The sequence below is a fragment of the Vigna umbellata genome, chromosome 2 (genome assembly GCF_029865625.1).
Source record: "Vigna umbellata cultivar VRB3 chromosome 2, Vumbellata_1.0, whole genome shotgun sequence".
Classification (NCBI taxonomy): Eukaryota; Viridiplantae; Streptophyta; class Magnoliopsida; order Fabales; family Fabaceae; genus Vigna; species Vigna umbellata.
This window is the reverse complement of record NC_142166.1, coordinates 32279230-32296875: the sequence shown is the minus strand read 5'-3', so window position 1 is coordinate 32296875 and position 17646 is coordinate 32279230. Positions and strand designations below refer to the sequence as shown.

Below are 17646 nucleotides of genomic sequence, written 5' to 3'. Positions count from 1 at the left end.
CTTAGCGGAACCCGAGCCCATTAGGGTATTTTTATACCCTAAGTCACGCTTTAGCCTTTATTTTCAGATTCTTCTCTACACACACACACACACACTCCTAAACACTTTTCCAAAGGTTCTCTACATTTTTCCTTTCATTCCGCTTTAGAAAGTCTCCCTTCCACTCACTTTCTCACTAGTTTTCCATCTAAATTTGGGGTTGGGAGAGAGCATCATTGATGAGGCTGAGCTTTTCAAAGCACTAGAGTAGGATTTGTTTTATCAATCACTTTTGTTTTTAGAATAGGATTTGATGTACTCAATTGGAAATTTTGTCTATTGTGATGGTTTGCTTATGATTGTTGTTTGATAAGTAATGCTTGATGATGCTTTAATATTGATTGATGTTGACATGTGCACATTATATGCTTATACAAGTGGTTCACAAGCATTGTGAACAAATGCAAGATATTGTGATTGTGATTATGATTCTAAGCAGGATGTTATATGTGGAATGTGAATGAGCTTATATGTGAGGTTTTGAGCTCTAGAGTTGTTATTGTTGAATACTATTACTGTGAAAGCATGAATGACTTTGCCCAGGTTTTCTATGATTGAATTACTTGCTTGTTTGCATCATATGATCAAGGCCATTTGTTGGTAACCCTTTTATTAGCCAAATTCATAAATTTAGCCCACTAAAAGAGAGCACTATGTGTTCTATCATTTGAACCCGTAGCCTTGAACATAATTTGAAAACCCCTTGTGAAAAGCTTTACCTTGAGTTAAGTAGAAAATATTTTGTGGTATTGACAAATGTCCAAGTTTGGGGTTGCTGGGAAGTTATGAAAGGGAAATTGAAAGCATTGAGCTAAGAGCTAAGAATTAAGTATGTGAAAAGAAAAAGAAAAAGAGAAAGAAAAGAGAAGAAAAAGCAAAGCTCAATGCAAAGGAAAGTTGGGAATAAGTAAGAATGGTTCTGTTTATATGATTCTCTTAACTCAAGGGTTTTGTGATCTAGAAAAACCAATTTTCTTGCTAGCCCAGTCACATTATAAGCCATTGAAAAGTCCTTGTGATGATGTGTGCTTGTAATTGTTTTTGATTATGGTTAAATGAAAGGCAAAGTTGATTCATGTGACATTGTAATAGTAGAGTGAATGAGTGAATATCTCCTATACACTTGTGTGTTTGAGTGAAACACTTTATCTAGAGAGGATAGATTCCATGAACACATAAGAACATCTTTGCTTAGTTAATTGATCATTCATGAAAATAACATTTGTTGGATAGTATGTGTTTGAGTGATCACTAAAAGCATGTGCACATCTTGATTGAAGTCTTGATGATGAACTAAATTGAGTATTTACTTGTCTTGAAAGAAGGATTTTTGAATGTGGTGAACCATTATATGGATTGATGGAAGATTGAGTTACATCTTGTTTGCTTGAGGACAAGCAAAGTTTTAAGTTTGGGGTTGTGATAACGGTTGAAAAACCGTTATTTTTATGCTTAAAATTGATACCAAAAGCAACCTTTAAGACTTAGAAACTAGCTTGAACTCATATTTTTTCTTTAGTTTTGTGAATAAGAGAGTTAAATGTGAATTTAATGGTTTTGTGCAAGATTCCCCTGATTTTGTAGGCTAATTGAATGATTTGAAAGAAGAACACAGAAAAAGTGTGACCGAGTGGCGTTGAGCGGTAAAATACCGCTGAGCGGCACTTTTCGGGTGCCAAAATCACCGCTGAGGGGCAAAAACAGCAGCTGGGGGCAAAATGGATCATGCGCTATTACCGCTCAACGGTAAAATACCACTCAGCGCCATTCTAAGTGGGCTTGGACCGGTTTTCTTTTGTTGTTATGGGCTTGGACTTGTTTTATGTTATTTTTATGCCCTATTTAAGGACTTGCACGTCCTAGGGTTTGTATCTTTGGCTGGGAGGAAGCAGAAACACACTTTTCACCCCTTGGGGGTAGATTGGGAGATGGTGACGGCTCTCCTCTTCTCTTTCTAGGGTTTTTCTATCTCTTTCATTCTTTCATTATTATTCATCTAGTTTCACCATGAATATGGTCAACTAAACCTTGTATTGTTGTTGGGGAATCAATGTAGTCTTGTGAAACTCTCATATATGGAATTTGTTTTAACATCTTATTTTAAGACTTATGCTTTCTTTCATCATTAGTTAGGGTTTTTCCTCTTTGCTTAAAGCTTGCTTTGTTTAACTCATTCATTGCCATGATTATTGATTTTGTCGATATGGGAACGTACGGGGAAATCTAGATCCGGGGAATTTCTCCCAATAGCATATTGGTTGCCTTTAAGCTCCTGCACTTCAGAACTAATTACTAGGAATACTAGGAATTGTATGAACTCGTAATTAAGGATATGCCTTCTTGCAAGGTGATTTAGAGAGTGACATTAACAATTGATGAAAAGAATGATGAATTCCTAAAAGTATATGAGAGTGGATAAGATGAAATTGATAACCCCAACAACATACTCATCCATCTAATTCATTAAAGTGTTTGTATTCCTCTTTTCCATTGATCAACTACATGCGTACATGTTTAATTATTGTCTTTTGCATTTAAACCCTACAATTAATTGTTAATAAGTCTTAAATAATCAACAAATCACATAGCTAAACTAGGCCGTGAGTCCTTTGTGAAAACGATACTTGGTCTTACCTTGTTTTACTACTTGATACGATTCGGTCACACTTGCCGATTGTTCAACAAGTTTGTGGCGCCGTTTTTCGGTGTTCATAAATTTGTCAAAATACTGGATGGCATTCACTCATGCCAATATTCAACCGTGTTCTCATGTGTCTGATATTACTGTTCATAGGGCTATCTTCCTGTATTGTGTGCTGAAAGGGCTGAATATTAATATTAGGCAGGTCATAGCAAATGAGATTCAGACTTGTGCCAGTTTTGTGAATAACAAAGCACCTTTGGGGCATCCATCTCTGATCACACATCTGTGTGAATTAGTTGGGGTGAATACTTCCACACCGCCGATGGGGCGACCAAGGAAGGAGATTGATGATTCATATTACAGCCAGTATTGCATGATGGCTGAGGCGGCCTAGCAAGTGCCACCACCACGTCCTCCTAGAGTTCATAGGAGGGCACCGCCACGAGCACAGGAATAACCTGAAGATGCACAACCTTTTCAGATGAGGGATATGTATATGTCCCTGATGAAGCCTAGGATGCAGGCATTGCATATAGGGTTGTATGATACACCCCCTAGCTGGCAGTGGACGATGGATGAGTTCAACACTGTGGTGGGATGGCCAGAGGATCAAGCGTAGGCTAGTGGAGCTGGAGCAGCTGAAGCTTCAGCTATGGAAGATGATGATGAAGATGATGATTATGAAGATGGTGATGTAGAAGACGAAGATAATGATGAACATGAGGACTCAGATTGATGATGATAGCATTTACTGATGAATGTTATTTGCAGTAGAATAGGATGTTTCTTATCTTTGTTTTGAAAACTTTATTTTTCTTCAATTTTTAGAATAGGTGTTGATGTACTTAGTTTAAGATCTATATCTGATGTGATGGTTTGATATTTATTTGTGTGTAATGAGTATTGCTTGATGATGCTTTGATATTGATTGATGTTGAGATGTTGCACAGGATGCTTGATATACAGGTGATTGTTCACAAACTGTGTGAACAGATGCATGATGTTATGATTGTGGTTATGATGCTAAGCAGGATGTGTATTTGGTGTATGTGGAACATTGAATTAACTTATGTGAGGTTTTGAACTCCAGAGTATTTGTTTGAATGATTGTTATCCTTTTGAAAGCATGAATGATTTTTCCCAGGTTTCTATGATTGAACTACTTGCTTGCTTGTGTCATATGATCAAGGCCATTTTTTATTACCCTTTTTCTTAGCCAATGCATGATTTTAGCCAAATGAAAAAGAGCACGAAGTGTTCTAACCTTTTTGAACCTCAAGCCTTAAACAGATCCTTTGTGAAAATCTTTACCTTGAGTTAAGTTGAGAATCATTGTGTGGTATTGATAAAGGTTCAAGTTTGGGGTTGATTGGGAGAATTGAAAAGGAAAGTAATGAAAAGCATTGAGCTAAGTGTTGAGCAATTATGAAAAGAGAAAAGAAAAGAAAATGCAAAGAAAGAAAAGCTCAATGCAAAAAGGGGAAAGTTGGGAATGAGTGAGATTAGTTTGTCCAAAGAGGGATTAAACTTGAATGATAATTTTTGAATGACTCTGTTAACTCAAGGATTTTGTAATCTTGAAAAACTAATTTTTCTTCTTAGCCCAACCACGTTACAAGCCATGGAAAGTTCTTGTGATGATACTTGTTTGTGAGTAGGATTGATTGTGTGAAATGAAAGAAAATTTTGTTCTATGTGACATTGGGATAGTAGAGTGAAGGAGTGACCTCGATATACACCTGTGTGATTGAGTGAAACACTTTGTCTGGTGAGGAAGAGTTCCATGAATACATGATTACATCTATGCTTAGTTAATTGATCATTCATGAGAATAACATTTGTTCAAAGCATGTGAACATCTTGATTGAATTCTGTTTGGTGAGCTGATTGGAGTAATTACTTGTCTTAGAAGAAAGAGGTTTTGAATGTGTTGAACCATTGCATTGATTGGTGGAAGACTGAGTTATATCTTGTTTGCTTGAGGAAAAACAAAGTTCTAAGTATGGGGTTGTGATAGCGGCTGAAAAATCGTTATTTTTATACTTAATTTTGATATTAAAAACACCCTTTATGACTTAGAAACTAGCTGGAAATCATGCTTTTGATTAACTTGTGAGAATAAGAGAGTTGAATGGGTTTTATGCTTATTTTTCCTTGCTTTGACAGGAATTGAGATGAATTGGATGAAGAAGTTGAAGTAGCAAGGAGCTGAAGTCATGAAAGGTTGGAAAAGTGGCACATAGAAGAACCATTGTTTCATGGTTGGGCGCCACCGCTGAGCGTCAATCTGGAAGTGCAATCATTGTTTCACTCGTGGGCGCCACCGCTGAGCGCCAACTTGGTTCTGAAAGCACTGTTTCACGCTTGAGCGCCACCGCTGAGCGCCAGTTTGATTTTGAAAGCACTGTTTCACGCTTGGGCGCCACCGTTGAGCGCCAGTTTGGTTTTGAAAGCACTGTTTCACGCTTGGGCGCCACCACTGAGGGTCATTTGAGTGCCGTAGCTACCGCTGAGCGCCCTTTTGGGGTGCTGAGCGCTGACGACATGGGCTTGGGCTATTTTGCTGATATTTTTATGAACTATTTAAGGTTTTGGACGACCTAGGGTTCATATCTTTTGACTGAAAGAGGCGAAAACACATTCCTTTCACCCGTTGGAGGTGGATTTTGGATGCGGAAGCTCTGATCTTCAACTTTTAGGGTTTTATCTTTCATTCTTTTCATTATTTTCATCTAGTTTCACCATGGCTATGGTGAACTAAACCTCCATTGTATTTGGGGAAACGATGTAATCCTTTGAAACTCTCATGTATTGAATTGATTTTATAAATACTTTACTTCATTAATTGTAAGGGTTTTTCCTCTAAACTCTATGCATGCTTTGTTTAACTCATTCAATTGCATGATTATTGATTTTGTCTCTATGGACACATAGGGGAAAATCTAGAACTTGGGAAATTCTCTCAAAAGCAATATTACCTAGACATAGGGATAAGAAGGTTGGTTGCCTTTAAGCTTATGTTAGAATGTAATGCATGACTAATTGCTAGGGATACAAGACATTGTGAACTAGTAATTAGGAGTAGGCTTTCTTCGCCGAGACATCGGGTTTAAGGTAAATTAGAAAGTGGCATTAACATTAATGAAGAAGATGAATTCATAAATACATGAGAGTGGATAGGATAAGTCGGAAACCCCAACAACATAATCATTCCATATTTTATATCAATCATCTTTGCATCTTTCAAGTCAATTGATCAACACTTGCATTCATATTTATTTTTCGAAATATAAACATAATGATTTTGTTTACAAGTCCTAATTAATCAAGAAACCATATGAATGTCTAGGCCGTGAGTCTCTAGGGAAACGATACTTGGTCTTACCAATTATTATTACTTGATACGATTTGGTACACTTTCCGGAGTGTTAACAGAACCTCCTGCTACTCCTCACGACATGGATCAATCCTCTCTACTTGAGAATGAAAGACCATTTGAGTTTCAGGATAACTGATGGACAAATTTATGAACACCAAAATATGATGTCACAAACTTGTTTTTCAATCGGCAAGTATGACCGAATCGTTCAAGTAATAAACTTGGTAAGACCAAGTATCGTTCTTCCCAAAGGACTCACGGCCTAGTTTAGTTGTGTGGTTTATTGATTAGCTAAGACTTAAAGACGAAATATTTGGATTTTATATGCAGAAGACGAAAATTAAATATGTATGCATGAAGTTTTGATCAATGGCAAAAAGCAAAAGATAAACACTTTCAATGAAATATATGTATGAATATGTTGTTGGGGGTCAATTTCATCTTATCCACTCTCATATATTTTAGGAATTCAACATTCAAATCATCATTGTTAATGCCACTCTCTAAAGTACCTTTCAAGAAGGCTTCTCTCTAATCACGAGTTCATACAATTCCTAGCATTCCTAATGATTAGTTCATAAGTGCAGGAGCTTAACGACAACCAATACGATATTGGGAGAAATTCCCCGGATCTAGACTTCCCCATACGCGCCCGTATCGACAAAACCAATAATCATGCATCGAATGAGTTAAACAATGCAAGCATTACGTAAAGAGGAAAAACCCTAACTAATGATGAAAGAAAGCATAGATCTTAAATAAAAGATGTAAAAACAAATTCCATATATGAGAGCTTCAAAAGATTACATTGATTCCCCAACAAACATACAGAGTTTAGTTCACCATATTCATGGTGAACCTAGATGAATAACAATGAAAGAATGAAATATAAAACCCTAAAAAGGTGAAGAGGAAGCCTCAGCATCGAAGATCCTCCTTCAAAGGGGTGGAAGAGAGAGTGTTTGCTTCGTTCCAGCCAAAGATACCTAACCCTAGGAAAAAACCCTAAAGCTTATATATTATTCGTAAATTACAGAAAATTAGGTCCAAGCCCATAAAAGTGCCGCTCAGCGGTAAAGTACCGCTCAGCGATAAGTGCGTGAGACGTTTCTTCCCCTCAGCGGCCATTTTGCCCCTCGGCTTCTCCTTTTGCACTTTTTGATGTCTTTTCTGATTCCATCTCTCTCCTTCTTCACTTCTTTCACTAAATTCACCTTAAAACCTGCACAAAAACACTGAAATCAAGCATAAACCTGTCCAGCTCTCTTATTTATGAAAATATGAAGAAAAGCATGATTTCAAGCTAGTTTCTAAGTGTAAAGGTTGCTTTTAGTGTCAATTTTAATCATGAAAATAACAGTTTTTCAACTGTTATCAATAACCCCCAAGACAAAGCTCCTGCGTTCATTCTAAACTTACTTGAATCTCAACAAGAGATTCCACTTTGAATCACAACATAGGGCACCACCATGTATCATCTCCTTGAGGATCATGGAATTACGTCCATTAACCATACTTTAAACTTTACACTTTAAAATCATCAACTTTCACTTTGAAACACAACTTACAACAATAACCAATGATATAACATGATACAACTCCAATATACTTCATAAGGCACTCACTTGTTCATTTAAAACAACTTAAGTCCAAAAGAAAAGAGTGAACTAACCTGTACTATTAGCATAGCGCACACATTCGCAGAGCAAAAGTAGAGGCTTCTCGCACAACAACCTAGCTCACTGTGCGAATCCTCAGACAGAGACTGATAGGCTGTCGTTGAAGCTATCAAATTAATACTACTTTTCAAGGCAACTTCACTATTGCAAAGTAGTATTCAAGAAGGTAGATAGGGCTAAAGTAACCCTGAGTCGTCTCCCAACGAACACGAAATTGCTTTTGAATATCTGACTCTTACTAATGCTATGCAATGCTTACGGATAAAAGTAATGTTTGGAGAATGTTTAAAGAACAAATAAGAAACTTAAAAACAGTTATGATGAAATAGGCTAATTCCACTGCTTTTCCAAGATAGATTCATCATCGGTTATTCACGGATAATTGTTCAATTGATTATTGTTTAAGTTTCAAATTAATTAAAGTACATTCTTAATTAATTCGAGGGCGATCATGCATTTAACCAAAGTAAATTCTCAATCAAATGCAAAACCTTTCTAGATTATTCACAATAAATTCAACCAAAGTACATTCTCAATCAAATTCTATTGTGTTTAATGATGTCTATTCTTAAATCTCCTAACCAAATTAAAAGTTAATCAATCAAAGTAAATTCTCAATTGATTATAGTTGAAATTATTACTAATCAATCAAAGTACATTCTCAATTGATAGTCAAAACCATTTAATCATATGAAAGTTCCTAAATTAAATCAAAGTAGATTCTCAATTTAAACCTAGAAACCCTATAACTCATATAATCAATATGCATGTAGATTCAAACATATTATGATGCAAAAATCTTTGCTTTTAACAAGATAGAGAGATGAAAGACATAGAGAGAACAACTTAAATCAAAAATCAAAGTAAACAATTGCATTAACTGAACGTAACCTCAGAATCCATCATGGAATTACAGCAGAATAGCCCTAAATGCTTAGCTCTCCATGAATGGAGTTGAATACAAGATGAAAGAAAAGTGAGAGGAGTATGAGAGAATGAATATATTCAGTGAAGTCCCCCTTTCTGCCTCCCTTGGGTCTCTTTATATAAGCTTGATTGGGCTTGGACTCTGAATAGTTTGTTGATAAGATATTTTCTGTTGATATATTATATCTTTCAAATATTCATTAGATTAAATCAGTTTTAAAGAATATTTGATAGATATTAACTTAATTATCTTATATCCTATATCTTCCAAATAACTAAAAGATTTAGATAATGATAAAATTATTTGGAAGATATTTTCTGTTGATATTCCCAAATTAAATTCAACAACTGAATTTTATCTTTTAGATTTTCTGACTTTCCAAAATTGCACAAATACCCTGAAATTTCCTCTATCTGCACTTTAGCCCCTTCTGAATTTTCCAAATAAAATCTGATTTTCGGCCTTGAATTGCCATTTGGGCCAATAAAAGTTATATTCTCAGCTGCACAAATAAACATTAGAACATCCAAGAATGATTTATGCACTAAAACTCACTTTTTACGTCTCTTTATTTCCCAAAACCCAACAATTCCAATCATCACAAATTCACTTAAAATCAACCATTTAAGCACAATTATCCCATCAAAAATTTGAATTTTAAAGCATAAATGTGGGCATAAATATGCACTCATCACACCCCCACACTTATCCTGTTGCACTCCTGGGCAAAATTGATTAATTCCAAGACTTTGTTCTGAGTCATTTTATTCCATATTTGCATTTGGATCAAAAGAATGAGTAGCACTAGACATAGATCAATCATCTAGACATTACTTTGTCATGGACATGCAAATGAAATCACTCTATTCTTCACACATAAGTTGACCTTTTTTGAATTCCCAAGAAAATAAAATATGAAAGATAACACTCAAGTCAATATGTATCTATTCCTCTCCAACTCTCTCAAGTGTTTTTGGCTTGTGTGTACACTCAAAATACCCATGTAAGTAGACACCCTTGATATTAACAAGACTCTATCATTCACATACTTCAGAAAACATGCAATTATTGATCATGAGGGCTTTTTAAAGGTTGTATTGAGGCCAAGGCAAAGGTAGGAAATTTTCTTGGAATTTCTGAGCTTTTGAAATTGATATAGAAAGAGTAATGACACTTGATTTCAAAACCAACTCTATTTCTTGCTCTTTTAAGGAAGATTTTTTTTCTTTTTCTTTTTCTTTTTTTTTCTTTTGAAAACTCCAACTTTTCATCTTCCTTTTTGCTTTTTTAATTGTTATTTTGTGGGTGAGGTACTCACCCACACACTTATTCCTCACTTTACTTCTAACAGAATCCATTACTCCTTCTTCTTTCCTGAGGTAAGAAACATATGATTTTTCTTCTTTTTTTTTATTTGACAATGACTGGAAACAAGAAAAATAGGCTTAAGGCTCAAAGAGGGTTCCAATGGATTAATGTTAGGACAAGTTTATTTGGCCAAGTAGCTAAAACAAGAAATGCCTCAATCATATCAAATCATGCATATTCACCTCAGTTCCACAATATAGAATCAAGCTAACTATTAGAGCCTCAACAAAACATTGGCAAATCACACAAAAAAAAATAGGTATGGCACATGGTGGTCCATCCTTAAGATTAAGTTCAAAACTCACATGGTTCAAATTTCTTTCACAAAAGATTTAATCAGGAAATTCTCAAGTCAACTCAATCAGCAAATCATAAAAGCAATCCACTCATATCAACATGACTCATTTTGTTTTTGAATTCATGATTATTCCAGTTACTGATTCAAACTCTCAAATCCAATGCAAATATTTATTAAAAACAAACAAAATAGACAAACAAAATAGGGAACAAAATTAATTGTTTCCCCACACCCCCACACTTAAATTATGCATTGTCCTCAATGTATGCCTTATATATAAAATGCAAAGAAAAAGTATGAGGGAACTTACCTCCTTCATGGTGGATGGAATGCTAGTAGGACTTCATTGGAAAAGTCATCCTGGATAGGAATGTTATCTTTTCCCTTTTCAATCCTACTAAGATGGTCAACTACTACATTATGTGACCCACTTCTGTCTTGACTAGGAGTCAACTTATCCTTCTCGTTCTTGACCATTGTGATTCCATATTTCTCGGGAACCACATGTATAGGGCCCACCCAAGTGCTGTCAGAATTTGAATATATAAGACCTGTTTGTAGCAACTTGGTGTCCTTTTTCTTTACAACCCCCATCAGTTGAGGATTCAGTCTTCCTTGAGGTTGCCTCACTGGTTTAGCATCCTCCTCCAAAAGTATTCTGTGCATGCAAAATGAAGGGCTAATACCAGGAATATCTGCCAAAGTCCAGCCTATTGCTTTCTTGTGATCTCTGATAACCTGTAATAGTTGTCTTTCCTGCTCATCAGTAAGCAATGCAGATATAATAACAGGGAGTTTCCCATCCCTCTCAAGATAAGCATATTTCAAATGGGATGGTAAAGGTTTCAACTCCAAAATGGGTGGCTGCACCACAGATGGCAAAATTTTACTGCCTAAGGTAATCTCAGCCACCTCAACATCACACTCGGACGCCACAGAGGTATCATCTATTAATACCGCGTCCTTAATATCACCTGTTTTATAATTTTCTTCGTCGTCCAAAATCAGGCACGACATGTTTGAAAAAGAAAAGTCCAAAGATGGAGAAAAAGTTGAAAAAATGTCCAAGAAACTAACAGTAAAATTATTTACAATTTCACTTAATAAATCAATACAAAACAGAGAATGCTCTTCAATTGGGTGCTTCATGGCTTCCAATACATTAAAATGCATCTTCTCATCACCTATCTCCATGGTCAGTGTGCCTGCATGCACATCTATCTTGGTTCGTGCTGTCATCATGAAAGGTCTTCCCAAGATAATAGTGGATGACTTGATTCCATCTTCATCCTTCATATCCAAGATGTAGAAATCTGCAGGAAAAATTAGCTTGTCTACTCGGACAAGGACATCCTCGAGCACACCTACACGGTTAACTATGCTACGGTTGGCCAGTTGAATGACCACACCAGTAGTCTTAAGAGGTCCCAAAGATAGAGAAGTAAACACTAATAAAGGCAATACATTAATGGAAGCCCCTAAATCTAGCATGGCATTGTCAAACTTTAAATTTCCAATAGTACAAGGAATAGAAAACATACCTGGATCTTTGCATTTTTGTGGTAGTTCAATGTGTTTCTTAACCAAGCTTGACACATTTCTTCCAAAATTCACAATCTCATTATCCCTAATACGCCTTTTATTTGTGCAAAGTTCTTTCAAAAACATGGCGTACTTGGGGATTTGTTTAACAGCATCAAGCAAAGGAATGTTTATCTCTACCTTCTTGAAAGTGTTTAAAATCTCTTGGTCTAATTCCTCCATTTTTTTGTTTCTCGGTTTTAACCGATTTGGATATGGAGGAGGTGGAGAATAAGATGAAGAAGAATTTGTAGAAGAGTTTGAAGATACTAACCTGGATTTTTCAGTGGTAGATTTAGGTGATGGCTCACTTGATCCTCTATTGTCATCAATTTGTACTTCTTCTTTCTCTTTATCTTCATCCTCTAGGGCTCCTTCAGGGCCTTCTACCTGTTTACCCGTTCTTAAAGTAATAGCATTTACATTTCTTGGGTTGATCACTGTTTGTGCAGGCAGTTTATTTGATTCCTTAGCCTTTAACTTATCCACCCTTTGAGTTAACTCTGCAATTGATTTCTTTATTTCTGAATTTTGCTCAACTATTGTTTTCATGAAATCTTGCATTGACATTTCAGGCTGAGATTGCTGCCTTTGTTGAGGTGGAACATAAGGTTGTCTGTTCTGCTGATATCTATTGGAGGACGAATCACGATAATTCTGGTATGGTCTATTTCCTCCAATCATGTTTGTAGCGAAAGCTTGAGATGGGTTTTCCATAGTGGTTTCCACCAAGCTAGGACATTCATCAGTATAATGGTTCGTTGAAATGCAAATTCCACACTTCTTAGCAATTTGTGGAGTTGAGGTTTTAAACAAACTTGCAATCTCGTCAAGTTTGCTATCTAGCTTATTCAATCTTTCATCTATCCTCTTTCCATCAACTGCACCATTATCAATTTCATGCACTCCCTTCAACAAAGTCACTGAATTTTCTCTTGTGCCATACTGTTGATTGTCTACTGCCTTCCGTTCTATTAGATTTATACCATCTTCTGGTGACCTATCTAAGAAAGATCCTCCGCTTGCAGCATCTGCCCATGACCTATCAGTAGGACTTAAGCCTTCATAAAAGCTTAAAATAAAATCTTCCATTTAGAGTTGAGGGCATGAAGAACATAGTTTCTTGAATCTTTCCCAATATTCACTAAGATTCTCTCTATCTCTTTGTCTTATATCTTGAATTTCTCTCCGGATAGCTGATAATCTGGATGCAGGAAAATACTTCTCAAGAAAGAGTCTTTCAATAGTTTCCCAATTTGTAATTCGTGCAGAGAGATAATACCAACAATCTTGAGCTGCGCCTTGAAGAGTAAAAGGAAAAGCTCTCATTTTAAGCCTCTCTATTGTGATCCTGGGAGATCTAAAGTTTTCACACAACATGTGAAATTGTCTCAAGTGCTTGTGTGGATTCTCCCTTGATAACCCATTGAACTTTGGTAAGGCATTTAACAGGTTAGGTCTCAGCTCCCACTGCTCATTAGGATATTCAATGTTACTTCGGATAGTTGTATTGTGGGAGGTGGCTAATTGTCTGATGGTTCTTTGTTCCATATTGTTTGGGTTAGGATCAGGTAAAGGATTAGATGATATGTTTGTGACTGGAGATTATGAAGGTGGTATGGCTTCAGATGTAGGAAGTGTTCCCTCAGTAGAACATCCAAATTTCAATCTTCTCCGCAACTTACGCAAATTCCTTTCAACTTCTGGGTTAATTTAATAAAATTCTCCTAGGTTAGCTCTGGTCATGCACTACACAATCTGCTTGAAGTTGTTTCTCTGTTACTTCTCTTTTTCTTTTGTTCTTGCTTTAGATAAAGATTTCAAATAAGAGATAAGAAAGACTTGTTGGCTCCACTCCCAGGAAAGAGAGGTGCGTCACAATGGACAACTTAAGTACCAAGTCTTTCCTAGTTAGAGTGTATTCAAACTAGCCTCAAGTATTTCTCAAGAGAAATTCTTAATAAAAACAAGAAAAAAGATTTTTGCTAAAACAAGAATGACTAAAGACTACAAAATAACTCAAATTAAATTAAATGTATGTGCGTTAAATAAAATAAAAATAAAAATAAAAAGTAAAAATAAAATAAAAATAAAAATAAAAATAAAAGTAAAAATAAGAATCAAAAGATTCAAAATACTAACCGTGTTCCCCGGCAGCGGCGCCAAATTTGATAGGCTGTCGTTGAAGCTATCAAATTAATACTACTTTTCAAGGCAACTTCAGTATTGCCAAGTAGTATTCAAGAAGGTAGATAGGGCTAAAGTAACCCTGAGTCGTCTCCCAACGAACACGAAATTGCTTTTGAATATCTGACTCGTACTAATGTTATGCAATGCTTATGGATAAAAGTAATGTTTGGAGAATGTTTAAAGAACAAATAAGAAACTTAAAAACAGTTATGATGAAATAGGCTAATTCCACTGCTTTTCCAAGATAGATTCATCATCGGTTATTCACGGATAATTGTTCAATTGATTATTGTTTAAGTTTCAAATTAATTAAAGTACATTCTTAATTAATTCGAGGGCGATCATGCATTTAACCAAAGTAAATTCTCAATCAAATGCAAAACCTTTCTAGATTATTCACAATAAATTCAACCAAAGTACATTCTCAATCAAATTCCCAACCAGTAGCATAGCGACCTAATTCGCCATGCGAATCATCAACCAGAGAGCAACCTTCTCAATCCATTCGCACAACGCACCCATTCGCTGTGCGAATGCCTTGGCAGAGAGCCTCTCGCCAAGGTGACTCGCTATGAGAATCTATTCGCACAACGAGTTTGCATAATCTGCAGAACGAAATTCTGCAAAATTATGCAACTCAACCACCACTTACCAATTCTAAACATTTTTTCCAACTTATAGCACCCCTAGATTGTTGTATAGACTTAATTAGGCTTGACTAAGTGATTCTAAACCTTCCTAACATCAATCTAAGTTGATTATGAACCAAATTCTATTCCAAAACTACAAATCTCTCAACCTAGAGACCCAAATCCAATTCTACCACTTTTCACAGTTTCTTGAACCACTTAGGGACTCAAATAAGTCCCAAATGACTTGTCTAAGCTATCCCAACTGACCAATACCACTTCCAACCCCTAATTCACAAATTCACTACTCCACTTACTCAAAATTGACCCCAAATACTACCTAATGCACTTAACTTATTATAATAAGCATTTTAACAGATTTCACTCATATAACATACTCAATTACAATGTAGTTCATATCCAACATCAGTTCACAAACATCATTCCAAAATTTCACAGCTTATAATTCAGTACATACAAGTTTCAACTACAAACAACTTAAAATATGACTCAAACAGTAAAGTACACAAAATCCAACATACACATTCTAGACCACTAATTTTAAAGAAAACATCTAACTTCCCTTACCTTGAACAAGGTTCTGGACAGCTCTACCGAAACCCCGATCACTTACTTGCACCGCAAGGAATTTCTAGAAACACCTACAAATCACCAATTTGTGATAGAAAACAACTCTTAAAACCTAATTTGAGCTGAAAATTGAAGAAGGAAACTGTTAGACATATGCAACAGCACTACTTGTATGATTAAGAATCAAGAACAAGATGAGAAAGAGGACAAACAACTTACTAGCTAGAATCACGAAATTGATCGGTCAAGATCGAAGCCTTCAACGCCAGGATCGCCTAGGCACCTCCTGATTGTCGAATAGATAACACAAAAGTGAGAGATGGTAGAGAGAAGTCAGAGAACTCTGAGGAATAGTGTTATAGAGAGATGAAGTGTTCTTAGAATAATGAGACGTGTTTATAAAAATTCTATTTATATTATAAGATTATTTTAAAGTAAAATAAAATGTCTTATTATTTTAATACACCTATCTTCTCTAATACTCTATTTTCTAGGTCCTTACAAAATTAATCAATTTATAATTAAATTATAAAATCATAAATTAATACAATAAATTAAAAAATTATAAATAATCAAATATACTAAAAAAAACACCAAAATAATAATACTTAAGACTACCTAAAAGATATTTTAAATTTTTCATATCAATTTTAAATAAATTTATTTTTTTAATAAATTAAATAAATTCATACAAATTATCTAATTAAACATTTAAAAATAATCTAATAAACATTCACAAATAATATATTATAGAATAAATTAATTATTTATAATTAAATTATAAAATTATAAACTAATACAATAAATTAAAAATATATTAATAATCTAATATACTTAAAAAAACACCAAAATAATAATACTTAACACTACCTAAAAACATTTTAAATTTTTCATATCAATTTTTGTAACATCCCAAAATTATACAGTCATCAACCATATACTTAGAATAATTACACGTATCAATAACTCAAAACAGTTTTAAAAGTGAAGGAAACAGATTTAAATAAATGGCCGAACGGCCTTTCATGTATAAATTAACGAGCGTTTACAAAAGGAATGAGGACGAACGGTTTACAAAAATTGACCGAACGTCCAAATATGTACAGCAACAAAAGAACGCTCGCTCACAGTCGCTCGATATCCGATCTACACTAACTAAAACCGAACGCATTTACGGTTCGGCCTTCACCTCGACTTCCACTAAGTTTTCTTCAGCAATGATTTCCTCCTCAAGTGTTTGCTCCAAAGATGCATCACCCTCTGCTCACATCCACACGGATGATCATTGCATTTGACAAGACGGATATACATAGACAAGACAACACAATGAAAATTGCAAGGGTAAGCTTATTGAATTTAATTCAAGTCAAACATACATTTCATACATATCAAGATCCAGCAAGTAAATTCACAACATATTCATACAATTCATACATTTATTCAATCCAAAAATCCTGATACTAGACCGACCGTCCGGACTGTATGAATCCTGTGTAGCTAAGGCGTCCGTGCACTCAGGTGGGGTAACTGGAATGCTCATCAGTAGCCACCTGAGGTTAGTCTGTTCTGTCCAAGTTACAGTTATGGACAAGACCTCCTGCCATTCCCACGTATGACATACTCCTCTCTACTTGAGAACGAGCACTCACGGAATATCAGGATGAACCACCATCTAAGCTTACCACGTTCATACTTACAAATCTCAATTTCCAACCAAGAGTCGTCCCTCCCTGGAACGCTCGTTCAAAATCCACAACCGTTTATTTCATCTCATATAATGTTTCATCATTCATAATCTTTCACTTTTATTTTCACTTTTATACAGATGAACGATCTGTATTAACACGGGTGCTCGACACTGTCGGTCGACCCAAATGGACGACCTGTATTAAGAAGGTTGCTCGACACTATCGGTCGACACAGATGAATGATCTATATTATCAAGGGTGCTCGACACTGTCGGTCGACACAGATGGATGATCTATATTATTAAGGGTGTTCGACACTGTTGATCGACACAGATGAAGGATCTGTATTACAAGGATGCTCGACACTGTCGGTCGACACAGATGGATGATCTGTATTACCAAGGGTGCTCGACACTGTTGATCGACACAGGTGAAGGATCTGTATTACAAGGATGCTCGACACTGTCGGTCGACACAGATGAATGATCTGAATTACAAGGGTACTCGACACTGTCGGTCGACACAGATGAATGATCTGTATTACAAGGGGGTTCGACACTGTCGGTCGACACAGATGAAGGATCTGAATTACAAGGGTGCTCGACACTGTCGATCGACACAGATGGTTGATC

At 35.7% G+C, this 17646-nt stretch overlaps 1 protein-coding gene across 1 annotated transcript; it reads right to left on the bottom strand.

Annotated features, from left to right (window-relative positions):
- Positions 1–3099: 3099 nt before the first annotated feature.
- On the bottom strand, positions 3100–12099 carry LOC148203820 (uncharacterized). The gene is made up of 3 exons (XM_088107772.1): positions 11800–12099; positions 10966–11199; positions 3100–3141 (listed from the first exon to the last, which is right to left on the bottom strand). Exons 1-3 carry the CDS (start codon positions 12097–12099, stop codon positions 3100–3102), a joined length of 576 nt encoding a protein of 191 aa, XP_087963898.1.
- Positions 12100–17646: the final 5547 nt, after the last annotated feature.

Coding starts and splice junctions, on each gene's coding strand:
- LOC148203820 (XM_088107772.1), bottom strand. CDS start 12,099: ATGGAGGAATTAGACCAAGAGATTTTAAACACTTTCAAGAAGGTAGAG. Junction 11,200..11,799: donor ATTTAGGGGCTTCCATTAAT/GTATTGCCTTTA, acceptor TCTGTGGTGCAG/CCACCCATTTTGGAGTTGAA. Junction 3,142..10,965: donor TGGAGGAGGATGCTAAACCA/GTGAGGCAACCT, acceptor GTGCATCTTCAG/GTTATTCCTGTGCTCGTGGC.